Source organism: Pithys albifrons, chromosome 6 (assembly GCF_047495875.1).
Source record: "Pithys albifrons albifrons isolate INPA30051 chromosome 6, PitAlb_v1, whole genome shotgun sequence".
In the NCBI taxonomy this organism is placed as follows: domain Eukaryota; kingdom Metazoa; phylum Chordata; class Aves; order Passeriformes; family Thamnophilidae; genus Pithys; species Pithys albifrons.
This window is the reverse complement of record NC_092463.1, coordinates 56,633,162-56,646,241: the sequence shown is the minus strand read 5'-3', so window position 1 is coordinate 56,646,241 and position 13,080 is coordinate 56,633,162. Positions and strand designations below refer to the sequence as shown.

General features: G+C 36.7%; 1 protein-coding gene across 6 annotated transcripts in view; it reads left to right on the top strand.

The window, feature by feature from the left end:
* Nucleotides 1-13,080, top strand: part of PPFIBP2 (PPFIA binding protein 2) — a 102,180-nt gene that overhangs the window by 19,836 nt on the left and 69,264 nt on the right. For all 6 annotated transcript variants that reach the window (XM_071559025.1, XM_071559020.1, XM_071559023.1 and 3 more), the window contains exon 2: nucleotides 1,005-1,095. In XM_071559025.1, the coding sequence (XP_071415126.1) occupies nucleotides 1,029-1,095 (67 nt within the window). In that variant the 5' untranslated portion in view covers nucleotides 1,005-1,028. The remainder of the gene's footprint in view (nucleotides 1-1,004; nucleotides 1,096-13,080) is intronic.

Here is a 13,080-nt window from a genome sequence, read left to right as displayed (position 1 = left end):
AACCAGTGAAAATTGAACAGTTTTTAATCACAGATCTTAAATCTTACTGTATCAGAAGACTGAATGTCAAAAGAGTGAATTGCACCCTTCATGGAAGAGAAATCAAAATACCATGACCCTTTGTAGGCTTTGCCAGCAGTTTGAGTTGTGTGTTAGAGCACTGTGAAAATCATGCATGAGCCCCCTGTTCCTCGCTGTGTGGGCACTGCTCTCATGCCTCAGCAATGAAGGGATGTGCAAAAGGGCCTTATTTCAGAGGGAATTTTCTCACTGGCAGGGAAATGGGCTGCATAAATTCTTTCATCCTCTGAAATGTCATCTGTTGACGTCAGTGACTGCGACTTGACTAAGAGTCCAGCAACACCAACTCACAAGCAGAGACTAATTTTGGAAGATTTTGTTTGTTCTCCTTAATGTCAGATGGTAACATGAATGTATTTAGTCCTATTTTAAAGACCCAGCAGTAACTTCAGAAAATTCAAACCTGGGGCATTTTTATTATTTGAACAGAATGAATTGTATTTTCAGTGTCACGAAAGAAGTGGTGGAAAAACTGAATAGGGACATAGAAGAACTATTTCAAAATTATCTTTAATCTTAAGGCAGCAATCAAAAAAGGAGTGTTCCTACAGAGTTCTGTTTTTCCCCCAGGTATGTTTTTCCCCATGTCTTCATTCCTTTATTGAACCCAAGTCAATCCTCTCTTTTTCCCACAGGTTGAAATGCACTGAACTTTGAATCTAAGGGACATCTCAGCCTTACAGTATTGGAGATTGTTTGGTTTTGTTTTCCTTGTTTTAGTAAAGTCTCTTCAAGAAATGATTCAACAATGAATTAAAACCTTAGAAATCCCAAGTCATCTATAGGAACAGTTTGGTTAGTTTTCTTCTTACTAGGCTGTATTTTTGCTGGCATGGACTTTTGTGTGGCTTAATTTATAATGTAACATACTTTTTCTGTCAGGTTCTTTCATGTAATACACATGGTTTTTCTTGTCTTTTCAGTAGAAAGATCTGAAGAAATCTCAGATGATGGCTTCTGACGCCAGTCATATGCTGGAGGCAGCTTTGGAGCAGATGGATGACATCATTGCAGGTATAATAATGCTCTCTTTTATACCATAGTATTTTGAGATTTAACTGTGTTTGTCTTTTTTTATTTTTTTAATAATTATTCTCAATTTATCAAGTTCTCTGACACGCAGATTTCCCTACTGACACTCTGGTTCAATAGTTATGTGAAGAAAATTAAAAGTAAAATAAAGCAAGGAAATGTGCAATTCCCCTTAGACATGTGAATATTGAAGTAAGAGAGATTTACTTTGCTTTAATGCTGTAAGGCAGCTTAAACATGTCTTCATGTGGTAACATTCCATGTTGTAAATGTTAACAGTTTTTTATTTCAGTGTGTCTTTAAAAACAGTTTTCACCAAGTCTTCTGGTTAGCTGGGTAGGATATATCTATATTTTACACACACAAGCACATACAGATATTAAAAATATACATAATTTTCTTGATTTATGATGTATATATTCAAAATAGTTTGCCCAATAATTATCTTCACAGCCTAATGAGTTAGAATATATGTCTTCTCATTTACATTTACATCCAGAAATGGAGCTAAGAATTGTTTCTTACACAGCAGTCCACTAGACAGGCATATGATGCAAGACAGGATTTGCTGTCTTTTGGTGCTCTCACAGTAAGGCAATTAAAAGATTTTCTCCCAACGTTACAGCTTTCAAGGAGAGAATTTAATTTGTGTGGTGAGGCCTCAGTAGCCTTGGGGTTTGTGCTCACACACCGTTCAGTAGGAGCTCCTGAAAGGAGTGTCTGGGCAGGGCCCTGTTCTCACTTGTGCACAATGGGAAAGAATTCACTAAAGCTTTAGAAATCTAAATAGTGACACCCATGCTGTGCCTTCCTCCCTAATGATGAAGACAATGACATCAGCCTCTTGTTGCTGCAGTTGTGCTTCTTCCTCATCTTCTTCCTGCTCTTCAAAGTAAATCCAGAGACTAATATGGAGCTTCAAACATCACCACAGGACTGGCCATGATTAGGCTGGATATCATTATCCAGGATTTTTAGTTTAAAGAATCTCTAGTTTGGGGGATTTTTTCTCATCCACATTTGAGTCTTCACTTTATTTTAAATGTGCAAGCTTTAACAGACTGCTAAGATATACAGAATTTTAAGTGTGAGTATGTGGTAGATACAACTTCACAAATAACTTTTCTCACTGGTGGAACAAACAGGAAAAAGTAGATATATATTCCCTTCTCCCTTCTGTTTCTGAATGCAAAGCTTTATTCAAAGAAGATTTTAATGCACAGAAGCTAATTGGGATTTTACTTTTTCACCCCTTACAAAGCACATAGATAGTCAGGGAATCATTGAACTTCCCTTAAATGTCTAAGGAGAGAACAAGTAAATCAAGTCCCAAACCATAATTCATGAACTAGGGAACTGTAATATTTTTTTAGCCACTGCAGACCTTTGCTGTTTCATGCTGTAAAGGCACCAAAGCAGCATGGATGGCCATGTCCCTTTAATGGTGATTTAAATGTGCTCCCAAATCCCCTGTGTACATACAGAACTCAGTGTCTGTCTTCAGTAGGGATTTATACACAGCACAAAAAGGATGCACTGATGATTCCATTTTTCAGAAAAATCAAGAGAAAAGGAAAAGAGTCATTGTATTTAAATTGATTTTCAGATTAGTCACTTCTTTTTTCCCAGGATCTGTCAGAGTTGTGAGGCTGATTCTGGGTAAGACAATAAATGTTTAGTGTTGAGTGTTGTTTCCATGCTATGGAAATATATCCACATAATATGTGGCATAAATGATTAAATGGCAATATATGACTGCCTAAGAAAATCACATGTTATTTTCTAAGTTTCATGCTTGGAAAATAATTGAGGTTAGACAATTGATTTTGTTTGTTTGTTTTTACTATTCTTTTCCACACACCTTGTTTTCAGATTTTTTGCTCCATAATATTTTAGGGTTTAATCTTGATAAATAAGGAATAAAATTAAGTTGTTCAGGCTCCCAGACAACATCCCCTTTACCTCTTTCACTGAGTTGTCGTGACAGTGGAGACAGTGATACAGAGAAGCAAAGCAAATGCTGGAATAACTACTCTGTGTGAATCAGCTGATGCAGGTCCTGGTCACAGGTCTTCTGTAGCGGTATTGGTGATCAAGCTCCAAAACAAAAGGGATGCCATTGGTGTGGAGTTTGTTTCCACAGTTCATGGGTGGGTCAGAGGCAGATGGGCAACCTCTTCAAGACAGTTGACCTTACGGCTTTCCATTACCTCCATTTTTAGTCTGGTGCCCACTGATAATCAGTGTAACATTGAAAACAGGCTTATGTAAATGTGTCTAAGGGGAGAAGAACCAAGGTATTTCCCAGACAATACATCTGTCAAGTCTCATCAATGTTAATTGAATGCTTCCCATATGATTCAGAATTATATCTACCTGTACCAATAGAGAATCATATTACTTTATTTTAAGCCAGATTGAGTTAAGTCTGTTGTGGTTGTTCTCCTCTAGCTGATATTTTGTGTGTTCCAGAACTCCTTCCTGCGTATTCTGGTATGGTTGAAGGACCAGATATATCGTCTGGAGTCTATACTTGGATACAGTTATTATCCCAATTTGTCTCAAATTGAGGAGCATAATGATTATGCAAGTTTGAGTCTCTCTAATTCAATCCAGTAAGATGCTGTATGCAATCTGGACAGGGAGTGGAAAACAGGAATGTTCTCTTGTCCTCTATGGTGAGAGAACAAATAAGGTAGAAAACTCCGACAGAAGGATAACTGGAGGAGTGTCATGAAACAGACCAGTTTTGATATTCTTCTAACTGCAGATTTATGTATACCATATTTGCAAATATTGGAAAAATCATCTATACAAATGTAGCCACTCTTAGAGTCGACTGGAAACAGCAAAAAATCAAATGTTAAGAGCTTGTGCTATGGCAGTTCACTGAATCCAGACTCCATGGACATCTCTGCCTAGTACTGAATTCAAAGACCAAGGCTAAACTTCTTGACTGATGTAAACTGATAAAAAAAAAAGCTGATTAGAAAAAAGAGCACTGATGTAAAGCTGATAAAAAAAGATTCTTCCTTTGGAATGAGGCCTAAGTGGGTACTAGGAGAGCCATGCTCTTCTCTTGGCTTCAGAAACATTGGCTTTAGGCACGGAATTAGCATGAATCCCTATTTTAGAGAAGTAATTACAAGTCCACAGATGTATATTTGGCACTGGTTAATTTTTGAAGATTGAATATATATATATATATACACACATACACTCAAAACCAGCATCCTCTCTGTTAAATGAGAAAACATTTCTGATTTCTTTTATTTGCCATAGTGATTATTAAAATACAATTTTGTGGTCTTGCCCTCTAAGGTAGGAACTGGGCATGCAAATATATATAAGAAATATTTACAGATTTGCAGTCCTACTTTAGCCTCCTAATTCTGAAAGTCATATCCCTTGCTCCAAATGTTGACACCGCTCAATGTGAGTCTGATGAGTCCAACTAAGTCTCACTGTAGACTGTGCTCCTCAGTGCAATACAAAATGTTTTAGTGTTTAGAGTGCATGAGAGTAGGATTGTGAAGCGAGATTAGCAAATTGAATTTCACTGGGCTTGATCAAATTTGACAGATAGGTCAGTGTTCCCAAGTCTTTTATGCTCCAGTACCTCTGTACTGATAACCCGCCCTCTTAGCTACATAAATTAGGCACGCTAAATGATTAGCCTTATTTGACTAAAATAGCAAAAAGGGCTAATGTGATTGTCAGTGGCCATGACTTATCCATTAGCTGGAATGACTTGCACTCCAAACAGAGGCTGCCTCTAAAGAAAGCACCTGTATGTCAGATCCAGCTACACATTCTTTATTTGAGGCGCAGGACTTTGGCATTGATTCCCTCTGAAGTTTAACCAAGTCACTACTCTTCCTTTTATTCAGCTAGTACCCATTTATTAAAATTTATTTCTTTATAGGATTGTAGATTATTCTTATTTTACTTTGTAATATATCCTAATGAATTAAAATACTTTTTGTTTTATGTGTATTTTGTATCAACCTGCTCCTCTCTGTCAATACTTTGGGAATCCTTAGTTTCCCTCTGCAAATAATGACCATAATTGTAAAGACAGAAAAACTCCTGTCACAATATTATAGTCTGCTGCAGCTCCAGTGAATTCTTCAAATTCACCAAGTAATCACTGTAATTATTGAGTTTCTTTTTAACCAGAGCTCCTGCAATTATTGCTTACTGGAAAATAATGAGAAAGTTAAATGTGTTACCACATGAGTGCATACTAATATTCCAGTATTAGCACTGCAAGATTAGAAAGTAAATATAATTAAAATGTTGGGGAAGAAGTTGTGCAAGAAGTACAGTTGTTTGAATTCCCTTTTCTTGAGGTGGCAGAATGCTGATGTTCAGTTCATGACTCTGGCTTGTGTGCTCCAAACCCAACCACTTCCCACACCCTTCCTGAAAAAGGGGCCCTTTAGAGTTACCTGTACTTAAGAGATGAACAAGTTTTTTATTCAAGTTTAATATATTCCCTTTATGGGATATACCTGCCAGAATTTGGAGAAGGATCTGTTTGTGGGGTTTTTTTCTTTTTTTTTTCCCTTTATTGTCTGCCCCATCATAATTTCACCATGAAGACAATACAGTTTGAGTTCCAGAGCTATCCTATCATCCTCTGTGTGTCAGATTACTAAATCACTGCTGATTAAGTGATTGGAACTTGGATTCTAAGTGTAGGAGTGGACAAAATATACTGACACTCATTTGAACCTCTTTGGATGAATTTTAGGGTTTGTGAAATAAAGTTTTCACTGAGTTCCTATATAAATAATAGGAAATGAAAGTATTTCCTCATGACCTCATCTGTTATCCATGAATAGTCATGGATCATCACAGGATTCATTCAGTCTCCAGCACTTTAACTGGAGAAGATGGACACGTCTGAGCTGCTTCATAAGGGGCTGAAACGGTCCAGACCAGACAGAGAGCACTTAATCCTGGTTTTTGTGGTGTGTGTTGGGGGGTGCTGATGGATCTTATTTGAAATATGCTGAATGACATGCAGATAATGGCAGTACAAGCCTCTTGTGACTGTAGGATGACTAGAGAATAGCTTTTATTTAGTCTTCTCTATTTGTACACTTCCAGATGGCTGTATTTTTTTATCACTTATGTCCTACTCAAGGTTCACAATGTTTTCAGATTCAAAATCCAGTTTCTATAGTAAGGGTGTATAACTTGTTTATGGTTTTAATAGGAATCTTTGTAGAATTTGTTTTAGAGCACTGAACTGAGTGTACTCAAAATAATGATGAAACAGAACAATTTAAATAATGAGCAATTTCTTTCATTATGGCTCAGGATTGAGCAGAAACAGCTGCAGTGGTTTTCTTGTATTTTCTAAATAAATTGTAATTGTGTTAAAAGGCTGTGCTTCAGTAATGATTAGTGTATTTGCTTTTTATTTTCTGTTCTTTTTCAATCAATAACTCTAGGCTTTTTTTCTGAACAAAAAAGTAATGTATATACTGCACTTGTTTATCTTGTTCCTGCTATGCATTAAGGAAGGTGAGCATTTTTGAAGTTACACTATAATGGCTTTTTTGAACCACAAGTTAAACTGTGTTTATGCATAGATCTTACAGCAATAAAGATATGAAAAGGGAAATTAAATAGGAAATTACTTGAAATAAGATCTTTGGTAGAGAAATTATAAATTCCTGTCATAAGTTACAGAAAAGTTTGTATCAAGAATATTGTGAGGGGGGAGGGGGGGGAAGATAAAAATAGTGACTTTTAACCATCCAGGAGGTTAACCTCCATTAAAGGGGAATATATAAAAATTTAACACAAATACTTAGGGTTTCTAATTTGTAGCTCTTTATAACACTTCTTCTAGCTTGTTTTAGGTGCTGACATTAATCTTCAGATACTTCAGAAAAGCTAATCAGTTAATTCCTTAGATGCCAACAGTAACAGATTTATAACAATTAAAAATATTTGAAAACTTTAAAAACCCAGCAGTTGGCTGTCTTTGTATTTATTCAATTCATAACTTTCCATGTCAGCTCTGTGTGATCTTGCTTTTAGGTCTGTTATCAACATGTGGGACATGGCCTCAAAGGGTGCACACACTGCAATAACCATTACAGACCTTGGTGACCATGTTCTGTAGGGCCTTTACACGTGTTGTGGCCTCCGAGTTCAGACCTTGCCTAACTGTTCAGGGCAGTTTTGATCAGTGTTTTAAGAGCATGTGGAAATCATGGCAACTCACAAGCTGATTTGTGCATGGGCAGCGCTGGCTACTCGTTCCTTCCCCAGGGTTGCCAGAGCAACCTGAACTTTGGAATTTCCTCAGTTTTGAGTGCTTAACCTTGCAAGAGGTCATTGGAGCTGTTTGGGCTACTGTCCCCAAATATACTCTTACCCCCCTAACCATAGTTTCTCACAGCTAGTGGGATAGAGAGTGAAGGCTCTGAATCCTGTGTGATGGATTCCCACTGCAGACAGGGCAGTACTGCAGAATCTTTTGGAGCCGAAAGCAATGAGAATTTATTTTCTAAACACTTAATGATCATCTACAAAAATAGATGTTCAAAGTTGTTTTGCATAAGGGAATTTTTTTCTTTGAATTTACTTATCAAGTTGACTTCCCTTGCATGTGTTCCTCCCTTTCCAGAAAAACAACAAAACTAGAAGGTTTCTTGAAAATGAGAGTTTAAACTAATTTGAAATGGAAAAATATTTATATATTATATATATGGAAATATATAATATTTCTGACTGTAGATAAACTGTTCTGTCAGTTCAAAACAGCAAAATTTCTGTTACGTCCCAGACACCCACATGAACTTACCTAAACTGCAGTACTGGACTACACACAAAGCAAAATCCACACATCACAGCGATTTGTCTGAAGTTTTGAGGAAGGACTGAAAAGAAACAGAAACATAAATATCTGCAGACACAACATGTAGCAAAGAAAGGCAGGGAAACCATGAGGTCCATAACCCCATGGGACTGACAGTCTGATACACAAAGGTTCTTTTGTGGTTTGTATGATGTGATCTGTTTTTCAGCACATGAGTGAGTCAGTTGTTTAACAGGCAAGTGAACTGATTTCAGAGACTTAAATTTAAACAGGCGTGAGATCTTTAAATTCAAAATCATATCTTTTCCACTTCCTACTTAAAGGCAATGAAAATGATTTGAGAGTCTTTTTAAAAATCAAAATAGTGTGATCTTTATAAAACAAGTTGCCTTTATTTCCTCACAAAAGGATGTTCTTTTTACCCCTATACACACAGAGACTAGTTTTTTTTTCATGAAATAGTATTCATGTTACCAGTAGTTTACTACTGCTTACTATAAACAATTACGGATTTTGTACTAAAAAGACATATTTGTTTTCTAACAACACTGTTTTACTTAGACTATTGGTTACACTGGCTCTAAATACACTCCTTTTTTATTTGTAATTTAGGAAAAAAGAGAGAAAATTTCTGCAAGTATTTTTTATTCTTTGCCTTTAATAAATGTTGAGCCTGTTTTTCCTGTGCAATGGAGACTCGGCCTCAAACCTCCATGATAGCTGCATAATCCCTCTTTATCACCAGCTGTAAGGCTGCTTAGCTTGTGTTTCTGGACAGGAGGGATCCTTTGGTGGAGCTGTGTATGCAGTACCTAAATATGTTGCACATCCCAGCATCTATAAGCATAGAGTAGGAAAAAAAAGTCGAGTAATTACATACTGAATTTGCATGAGAAGTTATAGGCAGTTCTTGAAAGTTGTCTCAAAGTTTCCACGTGGGATTGTTCTTAGAGCTGAGTGGAAAATCATCTGAGCTGCATGAAACTTGCATCTGAATGTGGTCATTAACGTTTCTAGGCTTGGAAATTTTTTCCTAGGGCTTCCTGCTAATCCAGCTTAATAGTTACTGCTCTCTGTAGTTAAAGATGTAAAAGCAGAGATTTGAGGAGAAGTTAATACAAGCTGTGATTCAAAACATAGCATTTGTGATGTATTTTGCATTACAGTATTAGAGGAAAGGATTGTGTGAGCTGCCTCTTCACTCATTTGACAGAAGGCTTAGGAACAAGGAGGCTGAAATATGTCCCATCCAGACCTTACTACTAGTTTACATAAGTTCACATTTTCAAGGCTGTCTTCATGAGAAAAAGAAAACTGTGCTTCAAAGAAAATTACACTTTTGTAGTCTTGGAGGAGAGAGGAAGAACTTGGACAACCTATTTGCTCGTTGAGTAAAAATTCAGGTAAAAAAGTGTTCTCTAGCAGTGTAATAATTGACTGAAGGGCCAGACGAAATGTGTGTTTGTAGCTTTATTTTAACCTCTGTTAGTCAGATATCAAAGTTATTAATCTTGAGTATTTCAGCTTTGCAGAAAGTCATCCTCACCCAGCACAGAAGTAGTGTCTGGGTTTTGCTGCGGGGCTTTTGTTGGTTTTTGCTGGTTTCTGATTTAAAGGAACCAGCAGTTTTAGAAAAACCTCTTCGTAACCCGAGTTGTGCATTACCAGGATTTTTTTTAAACTCGGCCGGTTTTAGAGCAAAAACACTGAGATGATAAGGATGGGGGGGATCAGAAGCTGAGGTGCAAGGGAAAGTGAGAGATCAGGCACTGTCTGCTGCTGGAGGAGATTAAAGCTGTGTGATGGATGAATGTATAGAATATAAGCTGAGTAGAGTACATTTTCAAACTGGCCAGGCTTTCTTCTTCTTTCTTTACTTCTGCTTAGTAACTTATTTTTGCAAGCTACAGGTAGTGCTGTTTTCAGAATACGTTATGTATTTGCCCAAAAGGAATGTTTCTTTGAAGCCATTCAGCTAATTGCTTAGAACTTTGAAATAAAAATGTGCTTTAATGGTCAGGGTGTAAGAAATGAGTAACTTAAAAGTTGTTTTCCTTTTGGTATTACTTATTTTATTCTTTCTGCCTACCTCCAATGTGCAGCTACATTTAATCTTCTTCATCCACTGTGTGGGGAAGCCAGAAGTGAGCTACTTGGAATGTTGTAGTTTCAACACTTTTCCCCCCTTTCTTTCCTACTCCTCTAAAGTGGACATTTATGGTGATGAATTGTGTTCCAGTAGTACACTAGGAAACCATGGTGTTGAGTATTATATAAACATCATGACAAAAGATTCCCCTGTGTCCTGTTTACCTCTGGAAAAAAGTGAGGCACAGGAAGGCTGTGACTTGCTCAAGAAAAAAATGAGTCTTTTTCCAAGAGTTCAAAACTGTGCTCATTTTTCCTGAGTATCGATAAAATTCTCATGCTTGAACTGTGTTCTTCCCCTCTTCAGTTATCTATAATAAAGCTACACACGAATTAATTGCAGTTCATGGTAAAGTATATTGGTAACACATAATGTTCTGTTTGCTCTGTGGCATCTCTTTTTTTTTTTTTTTTTTTTAGAAGGACATGCAAATTCTTACTGTCTGGTGCTAAAACTGATGCAAAAGAAATATAATTATTTACTCCTACGCACTTCTGTTTTTCAGGGTGTGTTCTTGTCCTTCTGTTGAGCAATACAGTTTCCTACTTAATATAAAACTACATGGAAAACAAATAAGAAAGCAAGCCTGGGAATCATTTGAATTTTAGCAGTAAACCAGAAAGCTTTATGAATTAAAATACTGAGTTGAACTCTATTTCTGCATTTCCTTACCTAGTATAAAGTGTATTAGTTGTTGCATCCAGAGGCGTTCATTTTCCATTTCATCTTGAAGAATAAAAGGCACTGCATTAACAACTTATAGCAAACCAGTTTTAAAGTAATCTCATCTTGCAAAATGTGAGGCTGATTAGAATTTTGCCAGTCTCAACAGTCAGCTGGAGAGCCTGGGATAATTCAACCATGCATATGGAGTATGCCCAGTGCCAGGAAATCACATCATTCCTGACTGGCCCTGCCTGTGCTCCAGCACTTAAGAATATTTACCTTCACAGATCTGAGTTTCTTACTGGTGACAATTCTTTCACTTGCCAAGATTAAAGACTGTGAGTTTATTTTGTGTTCCCTGGTGTTTTGATAGACACAAACCAAATAAAGGCATGCTGAAATGTGAGAATTTCACTGTCACTAAATCTTCCTATAGCATTTCAAATTATTTTCTGTAGAAAATACTTTTTTCCAGCTATGTTATATCACGATAATCTAAGGATGGAGGCAAGTTATAGATACATAGTGAGACCTCTAGACTGGTGAGCAAAGATGTTACCAGTACTGCCCTTAGGAAAATCACAGTGGTGTGTATGGTATGGCTGTATATTTAGCTATATAAGATACCTACCAACTATAATTAACTGAACTCCTGCACAATAGTTGTAAGTTGTATTTGGCTTTGATTTCATACCTGAAGTATTGGTTGTGGGCCTGAAAGTTTGATTGTGTGGAGTTTTGTTTGTTTGTTTCTCTCTTGTGTATAAATAAAAAGTACTCATGTAAATAACATGAAGAACTCCAGAGAGGAACACTCCCTTCAGTTCTTCTCATTCCATATCTATTTTAAATCATCAGTTCATTGAAGGGGTAACTACCAAAGGTAATTATGAAATACCTTTGAATCCTGTCTCCTTTTCTAGTGTGAAAAGTACTTGCTGAGCAAAAGATAGAATAAAAAGTATCATGTAGTTTTCCAAAAGAAAGAGTGAGAGAACTATTTTAAAAGTCCTAAAGCCACAATAACCAAGGAAGCCACATCTTTACAAGTGGCATCAATGCTATTTAAATTGCCAGTGCCATATTTCAGTTTGTGTGCAGATCTCTCAAAAAGTCAGTAGTGAGGCACTCTGGCTGAATGAAGGTTATATGATCCAAATGGCTCTTACACAGCTGGGAAATTGCTATTTCTAGTTGCTGGAGTTTAATATTAATCTGTGTTAGGAAATACATAAACATAAACAAGCTGGCATGAGTGGCTGAGAGCATAGAAATACATAAGAAAATATCTTGTAGTGCTCAAGTGCAGCAAAACAGTTAGTTGATCCTCCCCTTGAAAGGAAGTAATTCAGGAAGACAAGGTTGATTTACGAGGTGAGGTTATCTCCTGTAGCAGTCTTTGTGGCACCGGATATTGAAGAAACTTTATCTTGGACATGGTCTTAGCCAGAAATTAAGATGAGATCTTGCACTTGGGGTATTAAAATAAACTCATAAGCAGCGGAAGTCAGCAGGATCAAAAGGAATATCCTGAGTCTGAAAAGAGGTTAAGAAAATATGAATTACGCTAGCAGTGGAAATGAGCATTGCTTTAAAAAAGAATTAAAAACCTACTACTGAGACTTGCAAAACTTCAGAAATTTCTAGGGATGGTCAGTTTTTCATTATTTAAAACAGTCAACCAAAAAACATGAGCATTATTCAGTAGAATTCAAACCACGCAATTTTTGGCTAAGGTCTGACAGAATACTTCATGTCCCTAAAACAGTGGTTGAAGAAAACCTGGTTAAAAAGATTTAAATTTTCCCAAAAGCTTTGAGTAAAGTTAAATGTTCATGAAATGAGAGACAAAATACTGCCTTTGTTGAAAAACTGAGTGACTTGGGGAATAATATTAGAAAGAAAGGATCAGTTAGCATTTTGGTTACAAGTGCAGAAGGCACTTCAGTGTACTAGGACCTGGATTGTCAGTGTATTCCTGGGTTGTGTTTAGGAATTAGTTGTATATCTGGCTACTTGTGAAACGAAACATTGTGTACAAATGTAGATTGTAGTGTCTACATCGTGGTGGATAAATGACTGTAGCAGGCAAACTAACACTGATTAACGTGAAGTTGTGTGCATTCAAGGAGAAAACTTGAATTCCTTATACATTTATGCATCCTATTAGATATGTCAGCTCGGGAAAACTAAACTTAGCAGATAATTGTCACAGGCCCAGTGAAGATTTTTGTTCCTTTCGTAACTTAAGATGTAAATTGCATTAAACACGGGAGTAAAATAGAGATAGTAAGGAGATTATTATAATACC